This window comes from Neoarius graeffei, chromosome 7, assembly GCF_027579695.1.
Source record: "Neoarius graeffei isolate fNeoGra1 chromosome 7, fNeoGra1.pri, whole genome shotgun sequence".
Classification (NCBI taxonomy): domain Eukaryota; kingdom Metazoa; phylum Chordata; class Actinopteri; order Siluriformes; family Ariidae; genus Neoarius; species Neoarius graeffei.
This window is the reverse complement of record NC_083575.1, coordinates 99,244,144-99,265,364: the sequence shown is the minus strand read 5'-3', so window position 1 is coordinate 99,265,364 and position 21,221 is coordinate 99,244,144. Positions and strand designations below refer to the sequence as shown.

At 43.0% G+C, this 21,221-nt stretch overlaps 1 protein-coding gene across 1 annotated transcript in view; it reads right to left on the bottom strand.

Annotated features, from left to right (window-relative positions):
- The window catches only part of cdkn2a/b (cyclin-dependent kinase inhibitor 2A/B (p15, inhibits CDK4)), a 30,569-nt gene extending 26,624 nt beyond the window's left edge, over positions 1–3,945 (bottom strand). Inside the window, exons 1-2 of the mRNA XM_060926659.1 lie at positions 3,921–3,945; positions 3,132–3,298 (exon numbers count right to left, since the gene is read on the bottom strand). Coding sequence (XP_060782642.1) covers positions 3,132–3,272 — 141 coding nt within the window. The 5' untranslated portion in view covers positions 3,273–3,298; positions 3,921–3,945. The remainder of the gene's footprint in view (positions 1–3,131; positions 3,299–3,920) is intronic.
- Positions 3,946–21,221: the final 17,276 nt, after the last annotated feature.

Here is a 21,221-nt window from a genome sequence, read left to right as displayed (position 1 = left end):
ATCTAAGGGGAGACCTAAATTTTAAAAAACCAAAGGTTAGAACAAATATGAAAAGCATGTGTGTATCGAGCTGTGGGGTGACTTTATGGAACAGACTGGAGACAGAAATAAAACAAAGTGCAAATATAAATCTGTTTAAAAAAAGGTACAAAAAATATTTTTAAACAAGTATATTGCAGAGGAAGTATGTTAATGGAGGATGATGAGGGATAAATAGAATAGGGTGGATTGTTATATTAGAACTAACTTAGTATATGGTATATATTTATTTATGGGGATAGATATCTTCATATTTACAGGGATAGGTATGTAGTAGATATTTATTTTTGTAATTATATATTTATATGGATATTTATGAAGTGTATATATGGAATGAAGTATATATTTAATTTTGAAACTAAATATTTATATAGATATTTATGAAGTGTATGTATGTATATATGTGTGTGTGTGTGTGTGTGTGTGTGTGTGTGTATTATATATATATATATATATATATATATATAAAATGTGTGTGTGTATATTTATGTATATATATAATATGTGTATGTATGTGTGCATATGTGTGTGTGTGTGTGTGTGTATATATATATATATATATGGATATGGTATGTAGTATATATTTATTTTTGTAATTATATATTTATATGGATAATCATGAAGTGTATATATGGTATATATTTTTATAGGTGTATTAATGTAGTTTGGATTTCGGGTAGTTAAAAAGGGGTGGGAAATTTAAAAAAAGTATTGTACTTCTTCCCACTCCTTTTTTGAACAATGTGCGGTGTATTGTAATGTATTAGCTCTTGGTTATTTTATTTATTCTTTTTTTGTCACTTTTTTTCATTTTCTTTCTTTTGTATGTACAAATAGTTACATACATTTTTATACATGTTCGAAAATAAAATAAATTCATTCATTCATTCAATTAATTATTTAATTTAATCATTGAAAAAATTTTTTAAGGCTTCTTTGCAGGGGGCCAAGACTTTTGCGCAGAACTGCAACCCTAAAATTATAAATACATTTACACAGCAAATTCCTCAGTGTTGAATTAACACTTTCAGAGTTAATTTGTGTCCAACTGGACCTATATAAACACAGTAGGGTGTTAAATCAACACTCTGGGTGTTAATTCAACACTGGGGATTTTGCTGTGTACTTACTTTAATTATTCGTAATAATTAACAATAATAATTTAGACAGTTACATTTAGACAGTTACAATACATTTAGTAATTAAGAATCTATTTTTGGATAGTTACATAAACCTGAAAATGTGCAAAAATGACATTATTAGACAATTGAAAGTAATTTGTTTTTCAGATCCTGCTACAGAAAAATCAGATTAATTAAATAATTATTTAATCTTTCTGGAACGCATTAAACACGTTCTCTGTTTATTTTCATCTGATTATTTCACGGAGAATATGTAAATTCTTAATTAAATTTCATTTTACGCTTATATCTGTTCTGTTTACATCAGTGCGAGGCCACGCCCCTTTATCCGCACGAGGCGCGCGCCACTTTGTGATATTTTTAATTTGGTTTATTTTCTCTGTAATTATAAAAATAACTCGGTGTTTAATTCAGACCTCACGCACAAAAATAAACCGGAAAAATCCCGAAGACTTCAAACCAAAACTGATTTAAACTTTCTGATCTGTTCAAACTGCAGAGAAGTGAAACGAGTTTATTAATGAATCAGTTTCTAAATGTTCCGATATTCAGCTCCGAATCAGTCAACATCATTACTGATTAGAAACAGAAATACTGTTTTATAATCAACCGATTAGCGCGCGATCATTAAGTAATTCTTTATTTAACCTGTTCACGATTTTTTGATTCATTCCGCTTCGTGCTGAAAATCACCAGCCACACACACATATATGGTGTGTGTCAATCCATATATATATATATATATATATATATATATATATATATATATATATATATATATATATATATATACACACACACACACACACACACACACACACACGTGTGTGCATTTTATATAAACACACAACACGGCTAGTCAAAATTATGTTACACTAATGGATTATTTTTCTCCTGCAGATAGAGGTACGCCATGGGTGACCGATTAAATGGTACTATTACTCCCTGGTTTTTGTGTGTTGAACACGATGGTGAACAGGCTGAGATCGTCCTGTAAATCATCTTGCATACATGATGTATGTTTTATGAAAAAAAAAGGTTTCTACCATTCAAGTGTTAACATAATTTTGACTAACCCTGTATATACAAGTTAAATATATATTTAGTGCATGAACATTTTTAGTTCATGCACGAAATATATTAGTTTCCGGTTTTATTCTCATTTATGAATCTCAGTAACAGAAACCTGATTAATAAAAGACTGTACTTTCAGTATATATAATAATAAAGTGGACATAATTCCACAAAATCGGGTTCAGGATTTAAAGAGTGTTCAGGGTTAAAGGATCTCTCTCTCTCACTCACACACACACACACACACACACACACACACACACACCTTCTAAACACTAAAATCCAGAACAGATGATAAACTCAGTGTTTCACTTTAAAGTCTCACCACTTTCATCCTCCGTTTTCTTTCATTTAAATCAGTTCAGCCTTTTTCTCAGTGCACTGAGTTTGTGTGACTTTATTCTGATGAAAAGTTCACTTTGATTTTCGTTTATTCAGAAAACCAGTTGTTGTTATTATTATTATTATTATTATTATTATAATAAACATGTTTTAAAGTCCATGGCGATGTAATACTGAGCTTTATCACACTTTATCACCTCTCACAGCTTTATTACACCTTTATCATCAGACCGTTGTAATTAGCTGATTTAATTAAAAAAATAATTTCCGGGTTTATTTTATACTGTAGATGATGTTAGTTTGGATTAGAGATTTAATTAATACAATTATTTCAGCTGTTTTATGAAAGTTTACATTTTGATTTTCAAACGAAATTCTATTTTTGCAACCTTTAAAACGTGGGGACGGAAATAAAACAGAAAATAGAAACTACAACGAAAAGATCACTTTATACTAAAAATGATTGTAAATTAATAATTCTCACTGCACAGACAGACAGATGGAGTATAATGTGTGTAAAATCCAGCGCTTTACCTGTACAGCGGTTCTCCCGAAGCGGTTCGTGCGGTTGACGTCAGCTCCGTTCTGCAGCAGGAGTTCAGCGCGCGCCGTGTCTCCGGCCGCCGCCGCGCTCGTGAGTTCATCCGCCAGTCTGTCCGCTTCGGCGGCGCGCATCCTCCCGCGCGAGCCCGGTGTGCGTGCTGTGCTGACAGGTAAAGTCACAGACGGGACGGACAGGTGAGCGCGAGGACTTTACACCCGGCGCACAGAGCGACACTGTGTTATATTAAATACTCTGTGTGTGTGTGTGTGTGTGTGTGTGTGCGCGGTCGTAGGCAGAATAATCCAGTAATACTTTCTCCAGTAGATGTCTTTACTCACTCTGACTCTCTCTCTGTCACGAGCAGCGCGTGCCCGGGATATATGTTCGGACTTGTCTTGTGTTTGTGTCATTACGTCACTCCCGGCAGAAGCGCAGTACGCATGCGCGGAAGAACATGCATATCCACATGTAGGAAATAAACGGTATAATAATAATAATAATAATAATAATCTAGTTAGTTAATATAACAGTAAACTGCACTCATGATAAGCTCGAATCGTTTATTCGGGGATCTAATGTGCTGCGAGTCATTAGTCATGAGGTGTATTAAGGGATCAGATCAGTCCCAGGGTGTGTGTTATGTCTTTAGTCAGATTATTAAAGACAGAGCAGCACATAACTCCTACAGCCCTCTGAACAAACACCATATTTAATCAACAGTTCATTTACTGTTGACCCGGTTTTACATACACACACACACACACACGATATTTACATACTTGCCAACGCCCAGAGAATGAAAAGCGGTAGATCAGATTGTGCGACGCAGTCAAGCCTTTTGTAGGGTCCGAGGGCATGCCCTGCCCTGGAAAATTTGGGGGGGGGAAATGGTAAATTGGTGCATTCTCCTTCATTCTGAGTGCCATATTTGAATAAAACTGATTGGGAAATCGGACCGACGTACTTCACAAACTGCTGCTTCTCACCTCAGCTCGATGCTTTGATGCTGGATGATCTGACAACCAAGTCAATATGAACTTCTTGTCATAGCAAATCTTTTTTTTTTTCTACTGAGTTTTCAGTATTTGTGATCACCAGAGTGTGTTCAGTTTTCAGAAATACTGGCATGATTTTTTGTAGCATGTAACCTCATTTCATTACGGATTGGCTAGAACCATAACAAGAACCAATGGAATGGTGCAATAGAGCGATACTATTTAGATTCAACATCATTATCGGACCATTCTATTGGCTCTCTGCCTCACTTAATATCTCATCTCATCTCATTATCTGTAGCCGCTTTATCCTTCTACAGGGTCGCAGGCAAGCCTATCCCAGCTGACTACGGGCGAAAGGCGGGGTACACCCTGGACAAGTCGCCAGGTCATCACAGGGCTGACACATAGACACAGACAACCATTCACACTCACATTCACACCTACGCTCAATTTAGAGTCACCAGTTAACCTAACCTGCATGTCTTTGGACTGTGGGGGAAACCGGAGCACCCGGAGGAAACCCACGCGGACACGGGGAGAACATGCAAACTCCACACAGAAAGGCCCTTGCCGGCCACGGGGCTCGAACCCGGACCTTCTTGCTGTGAGGCAACAGCGCTAACCACTACACCACCGTGCCACCCACTTAATATTTTGGGGAAAAAAGTGCTATATTTAACACTGGATACTTATAGCCCCTGTGCTGAAAACAGCTGAAGCAAGGTCAGGAAGAGTGTATCCAACAGTGTTTGCTAATTATTTTTTTAATGCAGTGTTTTTTAGAACTAAAATAGGTAGGTGTTGTCATGACCTGGAGGTCATGGGTGTTGATAGGACCCAAAGAGCAACTACGAAAGTCACAGATAAGAACTGAGGTGTCGTGGACATGCAGGAAGCAGACGCAGCAGCACAGTCTGAAATATCCTGGCTAAATCCAAGGATGGCAGAGCAGAGTAAACAGTCACAATAATCCCGGGAGAAATATGAGCACTGCTGGCAATCAAAAGTCAGGAAAAAAGACTGAAAGTCATGGTTGAAATGGCCCAGAAATAGCAGGTAAAACTCATAATCCAAAAATGTAATCCAGAGTCAGAAAACCAGGAAAAGGCAGCAGTGAAAAACTGAAAACGAACAGGAACTTGACAAAATGCAACAGTGAGTATTTTTCAGCATCGTGTAATTCTCCCTGTTGTGTTTATATAGTGTGACTAATAGTAAATACATAGCAGGTGTGCTAGTGCAGCGCAGGGAGAATGGGGAAAACCTGGAGTGGAGCACAAATGCGCAAGTCAGGATTTGGAAGTTCCAGGCTGGATCATGACACCTCTGGGCATTCCAGACAGAGCTTCCTGATTCTTACGGTGGAAGTCCTTGATGAATGAAGGGTCAAAGATGAAACACACTGGCACCCAACACCTCTCCTTCAGGCAGTCACCCTTCCAGTCAACCAAATACTGTAACCCTGACCCAATCAATGGACCTTTAGTAGTTTCCTGACTTTGTAGGTCTCACCTCCATTGATGATCCTGGGAGGGGAGGGGCCTTAAAAGGGGGGGAGAGGGGGCTAGAAACCAAGGGTCTCAGTTAGGAGACATGAAAGGATGGGTGGACGTGCCGCATAGACTTGGGTAATGAGAATCTCACCATTGTGGGGTTAATGACCTTAGAAATGGCAAAGAGACCAACAAACCTGGGAACCAGCTTATGAGAGGAGACCTTGAAGGGGAGATTGGCTCTGGACAACATGATCTTTTGTCCCGGATGGTAAACAGGAGCTGGCCTGAGGTGTTGGTCTGCCATCCTCTTGTATGCAAGAATGGAGCATAACAGGTGACATCTGGCATGCATCCAGGCTCTGCAACAGTGTTGGATAAAGTCTTGGGCCAAAGGGACAGACATCCTTTCCTCCTGCTTGAGAAAAAGAGGGGACTGGTAACCGAGGCAACACTGGAATGGGGTCAGCCCAGTGGATGATCAGGGAAGGCTGTTATGAGCATATTCAATCCTAGGAAGTACCTGGCTCCAGGAAGGAGTATCACCAAATGTCAGGCATCATAGGGTAACTTCTAACTTTTGATTGTTATGCTTCATTTGCCCATTAGTCTGTGGGTGGTAACCCAAGGAGAGGCTGGGAGTGGCCCCAATAAGTTTACAGAATTCCTTCCAGAAGTGAGCAGAGAACTGAGGGCCTCTGTCAGACACAATGTCCGTAGGCAGCATGTGAACCCGGAACACATGGTTGATAAACAGTTCTGCCATCTCCTTAGCTGAAGGCAGCTTAGGGAGGGGAATGAAGTGAATAGTGTTGCAATTCGGATGGGTGGAGCACAGAAGGACGGCGGGCCAAAACTGAGTTCCCAAAAACTCTTTATTTTGCACTTTTCAGTGTAGTATTCACTCTCCCAGCCACTCACGCACACACACAAGTCGTCTGGTTGGGGAGAGAGCTCTCTTCCTCTGTTCTCTCTCTCCTTATATAGGGCGCGATCACTGGGGAAGACACACAAACACACGTTAACCGACATCAGGTGCAGTGATTCTGCCACTTACCTTCCCTGACTCCGCCCTCCGGTCACAGACCGACACTTGACCACACCCCCGCTGCCACATACCCCCACCACCTGACTCAGGCCGGGTGGCCGTCTGGCCTGCAGCCGACTCCCCTCCCCCTTGATGGGAGAGGAAGTCCGCCATGACCATCTGTGCCCCCAGCCTGTGGATCACCTTGAAGTTAAAGGGCTGGAGTGCCAGATACGAACGGATGAGCCGCGCATTGGCATCCTTCATGAGGTGGAGCCACTGGGGGGCGCATGGTCCGAACAGAGGATGAAAGGGCGTCCCAGCAGGTAGTAGCAGAGGACTGCCCACTTGATGGCTAGGCACTCTCTCGATGGTGCTGTAGCACCCCTCACGGATCGACAGCTTTCTGCTGATATACAGTACTGGATGGTCCTCCACCTCCTGGGACAAAACAGCCCCCAGCCCTCTGTCCGACACATCCTTCTGCAACATAAATGGGAGAGAAAAGTCAGGGGAGTGTAACAGTGGCCCCCCACACAGTGCAGCCTTCACCTCCGAGAAAGCCTGCTGGCATTGCTCTGTCCACGGGACCAGATCTGGTGCCCCTTTTTTAGTGAGATCAGTCAGCAGGCTGGTGATGTCCGAATAATTAGGTATAAACCTACGATAGTAGCCAGCCAGCCCCAGGAACTGCCTCACCCCCTTTTTGGTCTTGGGCCTCGGGCAGGCCGCAATCACTGCTGTCTTGTTAATTTGGGGATGCACCTGCCCATTGCCCAAGTGGAAGCCCAGATACCATACTTCCACCCGCCCAATCGCACACTTCTTCGGGTTGGCTGTGAGACCCGCTCGCCTCAGCGACCTAAGGACGGCCCTTAGGTGTTCTAAATGCCGCAGCCAGTCATTACTATAGATTATGATATCATCTAAGTACGCAGCTGCATAGGTGGCGTGGGAGCAGAGGACCCTGTCCATAAGCCACTGGAACGTAGCGGACGCCCCAAACAGCCCAAAGGGAAGTGTAACAAATTGGTGTAAGCCAAACGGTGTGGAAAAGGCCATTTTTTTCTTGGGATAGTGGAGTCAAGGGGATCTGCCAATAACCCTTTGTCAAATCCAATGTTGAGTAAAAGCAAGCTGTGCCTAGTCGATCCAGCAACTCGTCAATATGAGGCATTGGGTATGCATCGAATTTAGACACCGCGTTGACTTTTCTATAGTCTACACAGAACCGGACTGACCCGTCAGCCTTGGGAACCAAGACCACTGGGCTGCTCCAGTCACTGTGGGACTCCTCAACGATGCCCATTTCGAGCATGGCCTCGAGTTCTTCCTGAACCACTTTTTTCTTGTGTTCAGGTAGCCTGTAAGGGTGGCTGCGCACTACCACCCCCGGGGGCATCTCAATGTGATGTTCTATGAGGCTGGTGCGGCCGGGCAGGGGTGAGAACACGTCCGAAAATTCGGTCTGCAACTGGGCAACCTCCGTGAGTTGGGTCAGGGAGAGGTGGTCTCCACAGGGGACCAGAGAGGTATGCAATGTCATGTTCCCTTTTGAACCTCCGGCCCCAGCTCCCCCTTCTCCAGAACCACCGACACCAACGCCACGGGGACCTCCTCGTTCCAGAGTTTGAGCAGATTGAGGTGGTAAATCTGTAGCGCCCAACCCCTGTCCATTCACCTCACCTCATAGTCGACGTCCCTGACTCGCCGTGTGACCTCAAAGGGTCCTCGCCACTTGGCGATCAATTTGGAGCTCGATGTGGGCAACAGTATGAGTACTTTATCTCCCGGTGCAAACTCCCTAAGGTACGTACCCCCGTCGTACAGGCGGGTTTGCCGTTCTTGGGCCTGCCGCAAATTCTCCTGGGTTAGGTGTGTGTGTGTGTGTGTGTGTGTGTGTGTGTGTGTGTGGAGTTTTGCATGCAGGTCAATAACGTATTGAATTTCATTTTTGCTCGGGGAAGGTCCCCCCTCCCAATTTTCCTGCAGTACATCTAGGATGCCACGCGGCTTACGCCCATATAATAATTCGAACAGGGAGAACCCCATGGAGGCTTGTGGGACCTCTCGCACTGCAAATAAAGACCGGAAGCTTTCTTTTTCTCTCCTCCTGTGTAAAGTCCACAAGCGGAGGCCATCTGATCTGCTTTAATATCAACAGATCTTCATTTAAGGTACGTGAATCTTTTCATCATGGCACACCTTCAGCCTGTTCAGTGTGCTGAGTGCAGGATGTTTAGTCATTCTTCCTCCGTCACTAGCGACAGCTCTATTAGCTTTACTTGTGATAAGTGCAGATTAGTTAGCTCTCTGACGGAGAAGATTACAGTGCTAGAAGCGCGTGTCCAGGCTTTAGAGCAGGTTAGTGAGCGTGAGAACAGTGTAGTTTCTGTTAGGGAAAGTCTGGACGCCCTAGGTGGAGTTAGCAATCCCCCAACTCCGGCATTAGAGCCCTTACAGCGGGGCGAATGGGTGACGGCTCGGCGGCATAAGCGTAGAGCCAAAGCTACCGCTGAGGCTCGCCCACGGGAGCACCACTCCTCTCTGCATCACGTGTCGAACAGGTTTGCTCTCCTTAGTGATGCACCCACTGAGAAACCTGAAAGAGCTCTGGTTATAGGGGACTCTATCATACGGCACGTGAAATTAGCTCAGCCTTTAGGGGCACCAGCAGCTTTAGTCAGGTGTATACCGGGAGCCAGGGCGCCGGACATAGCAGGTAATCTTAGGGTCCTAGGCAAGCACAGGTTCTCAAAGATAGTTATCCATGCAGGAGCTAATGATATACACCTTCGTCAGTCTGAGGTTACTAAGAGTAACTTTGTAGAGGTGTTTAAATTAGCGAAGGCGATGTCCGATGCTGTAGTATGCTCTGGCCCCATCCCAATGCTGCGTGGCGATGTAGCTTACAGCAGGTTATGGTCGCTGAACTGCTGGCTGTCCAGGTGGTGCTCTGAAAACAGTGTGGGCTTTATAGATAATTGGGCTAATTTTGAGGGCACTGCTGGCCTATTAGGGTGGGACGGTATCCATCCCACTCGGGAAGGTGCTGCTCTCATTTCCTGCAGCATAGGTCATAGTCTCAGAACAGGCCTAGTTAATTTCTGACAATCCAGAGCCAAGGCCAGGGAGCAGACGAACAGGCTAAACCAACTGTCTGCTAGCTGCACAGAGTCATCACTCAGGGTCCACTACATCGAGACTGTGTCTGTTCCCCGAGCTCAACAAAAAGGTAGAAATTTTCAGAGAGTTTGTTTCAGTAACCTAATCAACATAAAATTAGATCATACTGACTGTACAGCTGCTGCCAGCACCTTTGATCTAAAGATGGGGCTATTAAATATTAGATCTCTTACATCTAAAGCGCTAATGGTTAATGAACTCATTACTGATCAGGAGTTTAATGTACTGTGTTTAACAGAAACATGGATTAAGCCAAATGAATATATAGCATTAAATGAAGCGAGTCCTCCTGGATACAGTTATATACACCAGCCTCGTCTAACTGGCAGAGGAGGAGGCGTCGCGGTTATTTATAACGATTATCTAGGTGTAACACACAAACCTGGTTATAAATTTAATACATTTGAAGTTCTTCATACTCATATAATGTATGTAGCCTCGAAAAATAAGTCTACCCAGTTAATTCCATTGCTTATTATTTACAGGCCCACGGGGCCATATTCTGAGTTTCTTTCTGAATTTGCAGATTTTATCTCAGATTTGGTTATTTCCTTAGACAAAGCTTTAGTTGTCGGAGATTTTAATATTCACTTCAATAACCCAGAAGACCCTTTAAAAACAGCGTTTGTGTCCATCTTAGATTCAGTAGGGATTAAGCAGAATGTCATAGGACCGACCCATAATGGTGGTCACACCCTTGATCTAATACTAACATTCAGATTAAACGTAGACAATATAGTCATGCTTCCACAGTCTGAAGTTATCTCAGATCATTGTCTCATCTCATTCAAAATATGTCTGAGTAATAATATATGCACCTCACCACGCTACTGTATTAAACGTACTTTCACGTCAACTACTGCACAGAGCTTTATAAATGATCTCCCAGAGCTGTCAACTTTGATTGGGTCACTGTCAGCCCCTGCAGAACTTGATCAGGCAACTGAGTGCTTAGAGTCAACATTCCGCCATACTTTAGATAATGTAGCTCCTCTAAAAAGGAAAATGGTCAGAGACAAAAAATTAGCACCCTGGTATAATGATGACACGCCCATTAAAACAGACCACTCGAAAATTGGAACGTAAATGGCGTCAAACAAAATTGGTAGTGTTCAAATTAGCTTGGAAGGAGAGCTTCCTGAAGTATAGAAAAGCTCTTAGTGCTGCGAGATCAACATATTTCTCCTCCCTAATAGAAGATAACAAAAATAATCCTAGATTCCTATTTAATACTGTAGCAAAATTAACCAGGAATAAGTCCACTATCAACACATGCACACCTGCAGTATGTAGTAGCAACGACTTCATGAATTTTTTTAATGACAAAATTGAGAATATCCGACAAAAAATTCAAACTACTAATTTAAGGTTAGACAATGAAAGTAACCTTGTAGTTAACAATATAACTGTATCAGATCATCAGTTAGAATGTTTTATTCCCCTAAAAGAAACTGAATTACTTTCATTAATCTCTACATCAAAAGCCTCAACTTGCGTACTAGATCCCTTACCGACACATCTATTCAAACAGATAATGCCTGGAGTAATTGAACCGCTTCTAAAAATAATAAATTCTTCTCTTACGATTGGCTATGTACCCAAATCCTTTAAACTAGCAGTTATCAAACCCCTGATTAAAAAACCTGACCTTGATCCCTGTCAGCTGTCCAATTATCGGCCAATATCAAACCTCCCCTTTATCTCCAAGATCCTTGAAAAAGCTGTGGCACAGCAGTTATGCTCATATTTACATAGGAATAACATCCATGAAATGTATGAGTCAGGATTTAGACCTCATCATAGCACAGAGACAGCACTGGTTAAAGTAGTAAACGACCTACTGTTGGCGTCTGATCAGGGCTGTGTCTCGCTGCTTGTGTTGCTTGACCTTAGTGCAGCATTTGATACCATTGATCATTCCATTCTTCTGGATAGACTAGAAAATGTTGTGGGAGTTAAGGGAATGGCCCTCTCCTGGCTCAGGTCTTATCTAACTGATCGTTATCAGTATGTTGATATAAATGGTGATATTTCTAGACGTACCGAGGTAAAGTTTGGTGTTCCACAAGGTTCTGTCTTGGGTCCACTGCTTTTTTCTCTATATATGTTACCTCTGGGCGATATTATTCGTAAACATTGTATTAGTTTCCACTGTTATGCTGATGACACACAGTTGTCTCTGCAAAACCTGATGAGAGACACCAGCTTAATAGAATTGAGGAATGTGTTAAGGACATTAGACACTGGATGCTTATAAATTTCCTTCTGCTTAACTCTGACAAGACTGAAGTACTTGTGCTAGGACCACATACAGCTAGAGGTGAGTTTTCTGATTACACGGTAACTCTGGATGGCCTTTCTGTTTCTTCACGTGCAGCAGTAAAAGACCTCGGAGTGATTATTGACCCCAGTCTTTCATTCGAAACTCACATTGATAACATCACCCGGATAGCTTTCTTTCATCTCAGAAATATTGCAAAGATAAGAAATTTAATGTCATTGCATGATGCAGAAAAACTAGTCCATGCTTTCGTTACCTCCAGGTTGGATTATTGTAATGCCTTACTGTCTGGATGTTCCAATAAGTGCATAAACAAGCTCCAGTTAGTTCAAAATGCAGCAGCAAGAGTCCTTACTAGAACTAGAAAATATGACCACATCACGCCTGTCTTATCCACACTGCATTGGCTCCCAATCAAATTTCGTATTGATTATAAAATACTACTATTGACCTTTAAAGCACTAAATGGTCTCGCACCACAGTACCTGAGTGAACTTCTGCTCCTCTATGACCCGCCACGCCTACTTAGATCAAAAGGTGCAGGCTATCTGCTGGTACCTCGTATAGTGAAGGCTACATCAGGGGGCAGAGCCTTTTCTTACAAAGCCCCACTGTTATGGAACAGCCTTCCAAGTAATGTTCGGGAATTAGACACAGTCTCAGCATTTAAGTCTAGGCTGAAAACATATCTGTTTAGTCAAGCCTTTTGTTAACGGTGCTTATGAGGTAAAGGAGTAGATCTGGAGGGTCCTCAGACAGAGTGTTTTGGTAAACTGGGATGTATGGATGCTGTCAGTCCCCACTCGCTTGCTCACTCGAGTTTGTTGACAGTGTAGTGGCTGGCTGCTTTATGTCCTGGGGCTCCCTCATGCCTGTGTTACCTTCTGGCTCTCTCCTTTTAGTTATGTTGTCATAGTTAGTTGCCGGAGTCCCTGCTTGTACTCAGTGCAATATGTATACTGTTCCTACTTATTCAGGTGACATCGGGCATACCTAACCACCTGTGTTTTCTTTCCCTCCCCCCCCACCCCAAATCTGTCCCTCTGAGTTACATGGAGTCAACAGGAATTCTTTTGGTGGAGACGGTGGGGACCTCGACTGGCTATCGTAGCCTGCAGGGAATCGGCCGTCAGACATTCTGTCGCATGTCCCAGACCCGGTGAAATGTAACTGAATTGTTTTGGCCAGGCCTAAGGGTCCCATCTGCATCTCATCATTGCTGAGGAGTGTGCTCCCATCACCCAATCAAGCATCCAGCCAGAGCAGGTCATGATATATTTTTTACCATATTAACATGCCATTGTGTGTTATGCCTGATGTAAAGACACTCGTCTCTGCGAGCCTACCACACAGATTTAATACTTGTCATTTTTAGGGCATACCTAACAACGTGTTTTCTTTCTCTCTCTCTTCCCCCCCCCCCATCTGTCCCTCTGAGTTACATGTTGATCCTGGGATTGAGATGCTGGCCTCTTCTGCCCCTCGGACCTGCTTGATCCATCCTGGTGCCCTGTGTCTGGTCGGAGTTTTATCGCCCCACTCCTGTGAAGGACGGCCCCATGAGGACAGTTGAGGGTTATACCTGTTGTAGCAACCCTTGGATCCCAAAGAGAGTCTTGACTGATGCTCAAGGTGTATTTTATTTTACTTGCAGCAAAGTCAGTCCAACATCACCCATAGCACCGTGAAAACTATATCATGGTATACAAAACAGCAAACAAACAGCAAATCACCATACCGTTCTCACAGGTACAACATTTCTTAATTGAGACATCAATATTAAAACAAAGGCATTCACATTTGGTTCCAACACTTGATACAAAGTTACAAAAACTTCAAACAAAACATACCTCACTGCGCTCACCAAGGATGCAACATATAATCACTTCTCTTCTGTTATAAAACAGGCGTCAAAATATCCTTTTCTTTTGCAGTGACGCTTGAGTGGTGAAGCATGGACATCAAGCCTTCCTAGCTCAAGCTCAAACAAAGCAGCTTCTTAATTGATCACACCTGGTTGCTACCTTTACAGGTCTCCCTCTTGTGGAGCTACGGTGTCACTTAAAGGACAAACAGCACCCCAAGTCCATACAAATCCACACACATACAATACTCACTCAACCTCATAGCCCAACCATTCTAAAGCACAAATAGAAATTTGATTAAATCTTATATTTGTAAATAACATAAAATACAAAGGAAAACACATTTATATAAGTTTTACTCAAGAGAATAACAAAGCACTTACAAGGACTAGTGTGGTCCTTTACACTCCCACCAATCATGTCATGTTGCCACAAATCACACATGATTCTCAAATTCCAAAGGACCAATCACCACACCAATATGTGCAAATAAACATAAAACATGTTCACAAAATACAGTAAGCTATGTATATTCCAACCATTTGTATGGTATGTGTTTGTGTGTATGTATATGTGTGTACACTCTTTGTAACTATTCACTCAAGTAACAGAACCAGCTTTTGTATTGGTCTTTCTATGATGGAGGGTCTAGAACTAGTTTTAATTGACCTCTGGGCCCCTAGTTGCACTTTAACTCTTCGCACCAAGCCATCACTATCAACAGTCGTTTCCACCACTCGTCCTAACTGCCACTGGTTCCTTGGAAGGGTTTCCTCTTTGACAATGACCACATCATTCACTTTCAGATTGCGTCGGGGGACATGCCACTTCTGCCTTATGGAGATATTAGACAGGTACTCCCTTTTCCATTGGCTCCAGAACTGCTCAATCAGATACTGAATCCTGCGCCATCTTTTGGTGCCATATACATCCTCTTTTACAAATTTCCCAGGAGGTGGAAGAGCCAACTTTGATTTCATTAGAATAAGATGGTTAGGTGTTAAAGGCTCAAGAGAGTTAGGGTCATTTATTCCATCTGTGCTCAGAGGGCGGCTGTTGACAATAGCCATGGCCTCATAGAACAATGTTCTCAGAGAGGCATCATCAAGCCTACCTGCACTTTGGGCCAATGTAGCATTCAGGACATTTCGAATGGTGCGTATTTGATGCTCCCAAACCCCACCAGCATGGCTTGCTGAGGGAGCATTGAACACAAATTCACACTGCTTCTCAGCCAGGAAATTTTCCAGGGCCTGGTTGTTGCACTGTTTGAATGATTCTCTTAATTCATTCTTGGCACCTATGAAATTTCTGCCCTGATCACTGTGGAGTTGGCGCACAGCTCCTCTTAGACTGATGAAACACCGAAGAGCATTGATGAATGAATCCGTGGACAGGTCTTCCAACATCTCTATATGCACAGCTCGGGAATAAAGACAGGTAAGTATCAAGCCATACCTCTTATGCTCCTTGCGACTTCTTTTAATGATAAATGGGCCAAAACAGTCCATACCACAATTTGTGAATGGAGCAGATTCTTCAACACGTTCTTTGGGCAGCTCAGCCATCCGCTGTTCTTCAACAGGACGCCTCAGCTTCCTGCACGGCACACACTTGTGAATGAGCTTAGAGACCAACTTGCTGCAACCAAGGATCCAGAATCCATTTGCTCTGAGCTCCATTTGAGTTTGACTTCTGCCCTGATGGCATACTTTAGAGTGATAATGTGACAGAATGAGCTGTGTAATGTGACCCTTATTGGGCAAGATAATTGGGTGACTAAACTCTTCACTGAGAGCTGCATGTTTCAGTCTCCCACCAACACGGAGTATGCCCTCCTTCAAGATTGGATCAAGCCTAAAGAGAGGACTGGAACTTGGGAGACTGTGCCCCATTTCAAGTGCTTTGATCTCTTGGCTGAATGACTGCTGTTGGACAAGGCTAATCAAGACTTTGACTGCACCTTCACGTTCTTTGACAGTCACCACATCTGAAAGACACTTTTGTACAGAGGTAAGTCTTTTAATTCTTCCCACTACCTTTAGGAGTGTTGTCCAGGATGAAATTCTAGACAGGCGCTCGAGCATGTCTGTGCACTTGCTCATCTTTAATGTAAACACTTGGACAGCCTTCACCTCTGGGTCGCCAACCATGAGATTGTTTGATGCACAGGGTTCAAATTGAAACTCTTCTTTCCACAAGAACTCAGGGCCAGATAGCCAGTTATTTAATGGAATCTCCGATGCTCTAAGCTCCCTAGAGGCGTGATCCGCTGGGTTCTCTGCAGTATCAACATAATGCCATTGGTTTGGGTTAGTATTCTGCCTTATTGACTGGACACGATTTGCAACGAACACATGAAATCTCCGTGCCTCATTATTGATGTATGCTAGAGTGACTTTAGAATCTGTCCAGAAGAACTCATCATCAATGTTCATGTTCAATTCTGATTTTAGCAAGACACTCAGTCGAGCTGCAAGCACAGCAGCTGAAAGTTCCAGACGAGGAATACTGATGACCTTTGAAGGAGCAACCCTAGCCTTGGCCATGACAAGGCTGCAGTGGACTTTGTTGTGGTCATTTTTATATCGAAGGTAAGAGCATGCACCATATCCCACAGTACTAGCATCTGAAAAGTGGTGCAGTTCAACACTCACGATCTTGCCAAAGTGTGGTGGATAATAACATCTAGAAATTGAAACTTGTCTCAGTCTTTCAAGGCCAGTTTTCCATTCCTCCCACCGTGGGCGCAAATCATCAGGAAGTGGATCATCCCATTGGACACTCCTGCAACACAGCTCCTGAAGAATACACTTTCCACTCAGAATAAATGGGGCCACAAACCCCATAGGGTCATACAAAGAGGCAACTACTGACAGAATGCCACGACGGGTGTCAGGCTTATCCTTCATATTTACATTGAAAGTGAAGTGGTCACTTTGGACTGACCACTGAAGGCCCAGCAAGGCAGAATCTTGACTGAGATCCAGGCATTCAACACCTGCTGCCCTCTCGGATGGATCCACACAGCTGAGAACTTCTCTCTCATTTGAATTGAATTTGTGAAGCCTTAAACCCCCTTTTTTGCATAACTGCTGGGCTTCAATAATCAATTCAGAGGCCTCCTTGATTGAGGGAACACTCAACAGCCCATCATCAACATAAAAACTGTTTGTGACAAAGGCAGCTGCGGAAGGATAGTCAGACTCGTACTGTTGCGCCAAATACTTCAAACCGAAGTTGGCGCAGCCTGGGGAAGATGCAGCGCCAAAAATATGGACAGCCATCTGGTATTCTTTGGGCTCATGTTCAAGGTCTCCATGCTCCCACCATAGAAACCTCAAATAACTACGGTTCTCAGGTGTAACAAAGAATTGGTGGAACATCCTTTCAATGTCACAGATGATGGCGACAGCTTCCTTTCTGAAGCGACAGAGAACTCCCACCAAGGAGTTAATGAGATCTGGGCCAGTCAGTAAGGTGTCATTGAGGGAAATGCCATGACATTTAGCTGAACAATCGAAGACCACCCTTAGCTTGCCAGGTTTCTTAGGATGGTATACCCCATGATGAGGTATAAACCAACAGACCTCTTCAACTACTGCCTCTGGAACCGGCTCTGCATCGCCATTGCTAATCACTTCCTCCATAAAGACTTTGTAATGATCATGGAATTGCTGATTGGCTTTTAATTTCCTTTTCAAATGCTGAAGACGAATTATGGCCAGTTTTTTTATTATTTGGCAGTAGAGGAGGGCTTTGGCCTTTGAACGGAAGAGGCATCTCTAAATGACCATCTGGTCTCTGTCGTATTGTTTTACTAAGGTGCTGAATGAAGTGCACATCATCTTGTGAAACAAGTTTGCTTTCAGAATTTCTGTCACTGAAGTCCAACTCCAGAACTCTCAGAATATCTGCAGGAGATGGCACAGCAATCTCCCTCACTAGAACTCTGTACACGAACCTCTGGCTTCCTTGTCTGTCCAGATATGGATTTGCTGCACCTATGATGCTCCACCCCAGCTCAGTCTTCTGCGCGAATGGCTCATTTTCATGCCCAATGATGACCTCTAAAGGCGCCAGAGCCAAAGGACAATCATAGCCTATCAACAGGCCCACATCACAGTCTTGAAGTGATGGCAACTCGTGTGCCAGATGTTTAAGATGAGACCATTGCAATGCTGTAAATTTAGTTGGTATACAAGATTTGTCAACAGGAATAAAGTCATGTGTATATGCTCGCTGTAACAGAATATAATTGTCATTGTGGAAGCTTCTAACTTGCAGGCCAACCACACTTTGACTGGGAATAACTGTATTTACAGCAGTCATTGTGCTGAGTTTCAATTGCAACGGTTGAGTGACTACATTCAGCTCTCTGACAAGATCTTCCAGGACAAAGGTTGAATCACTCTGTGTATCAAGAAGAGCATATGTGAGAATTTCTTTTTTAGGTTCATTCACAGATGACAGGTAAACAGGAACAATACTTGAAGTAGCAGATGCCTCTCTAATGACGGCATGGGAGTTAACTTTATGGATATCCTGAGTTACTTGCCCCTCTGTTGAAGTGGAATCTTTCACCGTAGTTTCTCCAGGTTTTCTCCTTCTCTCATCATGCAAACAGGTTGGATGGCGACGGCCACCCCCCCCACAGATATGTCTTGTCCTACAGTCTTTAATGATATGACCTTTACGCAAACATCCAAAGCAAAGATGATTCTGATGTACAAATGTCTGTTTATCTGCCATGGACTTTGCAGCAAAGACTGGACACTTGGCTACGCCATGTGATTCTTCTTTGCAGATGAAGCAAGGCAACCTGAGTCTTGAAAATGATACACGTTCTGAGACCTTTGTGTAATCTTTTGATTGGGCACTTGTGCTAAGAGCCTTTGCTCTTTTAGATGGCTTCTCTTCTGGGGTTCTAGAATTCAGAAAGAAGGGAGAGGCTATGGGATTACAGGCTATTCGTGCCTCTTTTAACACAAACTCTGTGAAATGATTGAAAGCTGGATATTCCCCTGATGTATCAAGCTCTTCTACAGTAATTCTGCTCCATTTGCGCACAATCCAATCTGGCAGTTTTTTCAGAAGTTTATGATTTTCCTCACAGTCATTCAGAATGGCCAGTCCTTTAACATGGGGCATTGCTTCTACACAACTTTTTAAGAAATCTGCAAACTCTCTTAACGCAGAAGAATCATTTGAATTAATCTTAGGCCATTTCATAAGTTTGTCTCTGAATGCTTTCTGTACAACAAATGGATTTCCATAGCGTTCCTCTAAAACTGCCCAGGCACCCTCATATACATCTTCAGAACTCCGGTAGAAGAACCCTTCTACTGCTTTACGTGCATCTCCTATCAGGTAGCCTTTTAAGTAGAGAATCTTTTCACTGGCAGGAATAGGTTTTCTACCAATTAAGGTTAGGAAAGACATTTTAAAGTCAACAAACTTCAGAGGATCACCAGAGAAAACAGCTGGTTCAGGAACAGGAAGGCGATTTAAACTTGATGAACTTGCAATTGCGTCAGCCAATGTGGTTGTTAAACTATGAGATGGTGTGTGCAACACTGTGGCTCCTACACTCAGGTGTCGATTTGAATTCATAAGTGTAGTGGTGGGCGGCACGGTGGTGTAGTGGTTAGCGCTGTCGCCTCACAGCAAGAAGGTCCTGGGTTCGAGCCCCGGGGCCGGCGAGGGCCTTTCTGTGTGGAGTTTGCATGTTCTCCCCGTGTCCGCGTGGGTTTCCTCCGGGTGCTCCGGTTTCCCCCACAGTCCAAAGACATGCAGGTTAGGTTGACTGGTGACTCTAAATTGACCGTAGGTGTGAATGTGAGTGTGAATGGTTGTCTGTGTCTATGTGTCAGCCCTGTGATGACCTGGCGACTTGTCCAGGGTGTACCCCGCCTTTCGCCCATAGTCAGCTGGGATAGGCTCCAGCTTGCCTGCGACCCTGTAGAAGGATAAAGCGGCTAGAGATAATGAGAATGAGAGAAGTGTAGTGGTTTTAACAGGGCCTAATTCATGGCACTCCCTCACTTCATTTTCCACTCCACCTTCAAATTTATCATATATCCGAGCCCGAGCTGCAGCCATCTTGACATCCATATCTGCCTGCATAATTTTCAGCCTTGATTTCTCCTCCTCTAGTTTCAACTCAACTTCAGCTTGCTTTTGCCTCATTTGTACCATCACCTGTGACTCATGAAGTTTCCAATCACTTTCCAACTTAATGAGTTTACTCTGTTGAGCTTGTATCTCCTGCATAGACTTTGCTTGCTCCAATTTAGCTGCAAGATCTGCTTCTGCATCTGCTCGCTTACTGGAAGCCTTAGAATTGGCTACAGACATGTCATCCAATCCTTCAGTCCCTTCTGAGATGACACTTTCAGTGTTTGTTCCACCAAAGATGGATTTGTATTCATCTCTGTTTAAAATCATTCTCACTCTTTGCTTTTCAACCTCTGCTTTAAAGGTATCACGGGCAACGCCCATTTCCATTCGTTTACTCACTATATCACATATTTCTGTGGTCAGTGTATTACAAGCATCCATTTTCCGCACAATGTCTTGAGTGTTAGTTGAATTGCGCTGCAGTGGCTCATAATTCTGATGTACACGATCATATCCACTTTGAATGTACTCATTTATTTTATCAAGATCCTCCTTTGAACAGAATTGCTTTAGGCTTTTCCTACATTCCTTTGCTATCCCTTTCCAGGATTCATAAGATTTTAAGAATGCCCTTACATGCTTTTTAGCTTGATCTTCACGCATCTGTTTGCCTCTGTCAGCAAGTTGCCTTTCACGAGTACCAGAGACTACTTCTTGTGTGCGAGCTGAATTTTCTTCTCCTGCTGGAGGTTCTTCAGAGAGGTCTCTCTCACCAGTGGATTTACCCTTTTCTTCAGTCACTGACATTCTGAACTTAAAACTGTGTGATTGCAGTTATCTTTTTATGTGATAAAACTGAAATTGACTTATTAATTTGTGTTCTATTACACCAATCCCTTTTAAGCATTAAAGGAAAAAAAAAAAACGATAGTCCCAACACAAATCATTAGGCTACTACTTAAACTGCATTCAATATGGGCCTGAGCTGGCTTGTGTTAACCTCAGAATGTAAACAAGGCTTCTCTTTACCATGTAATTTGAAACACTCAAATAAAAATTTAAAACATTCAAATAAAACCATTAAACATTCACTTTACTTTTCCATTTTAA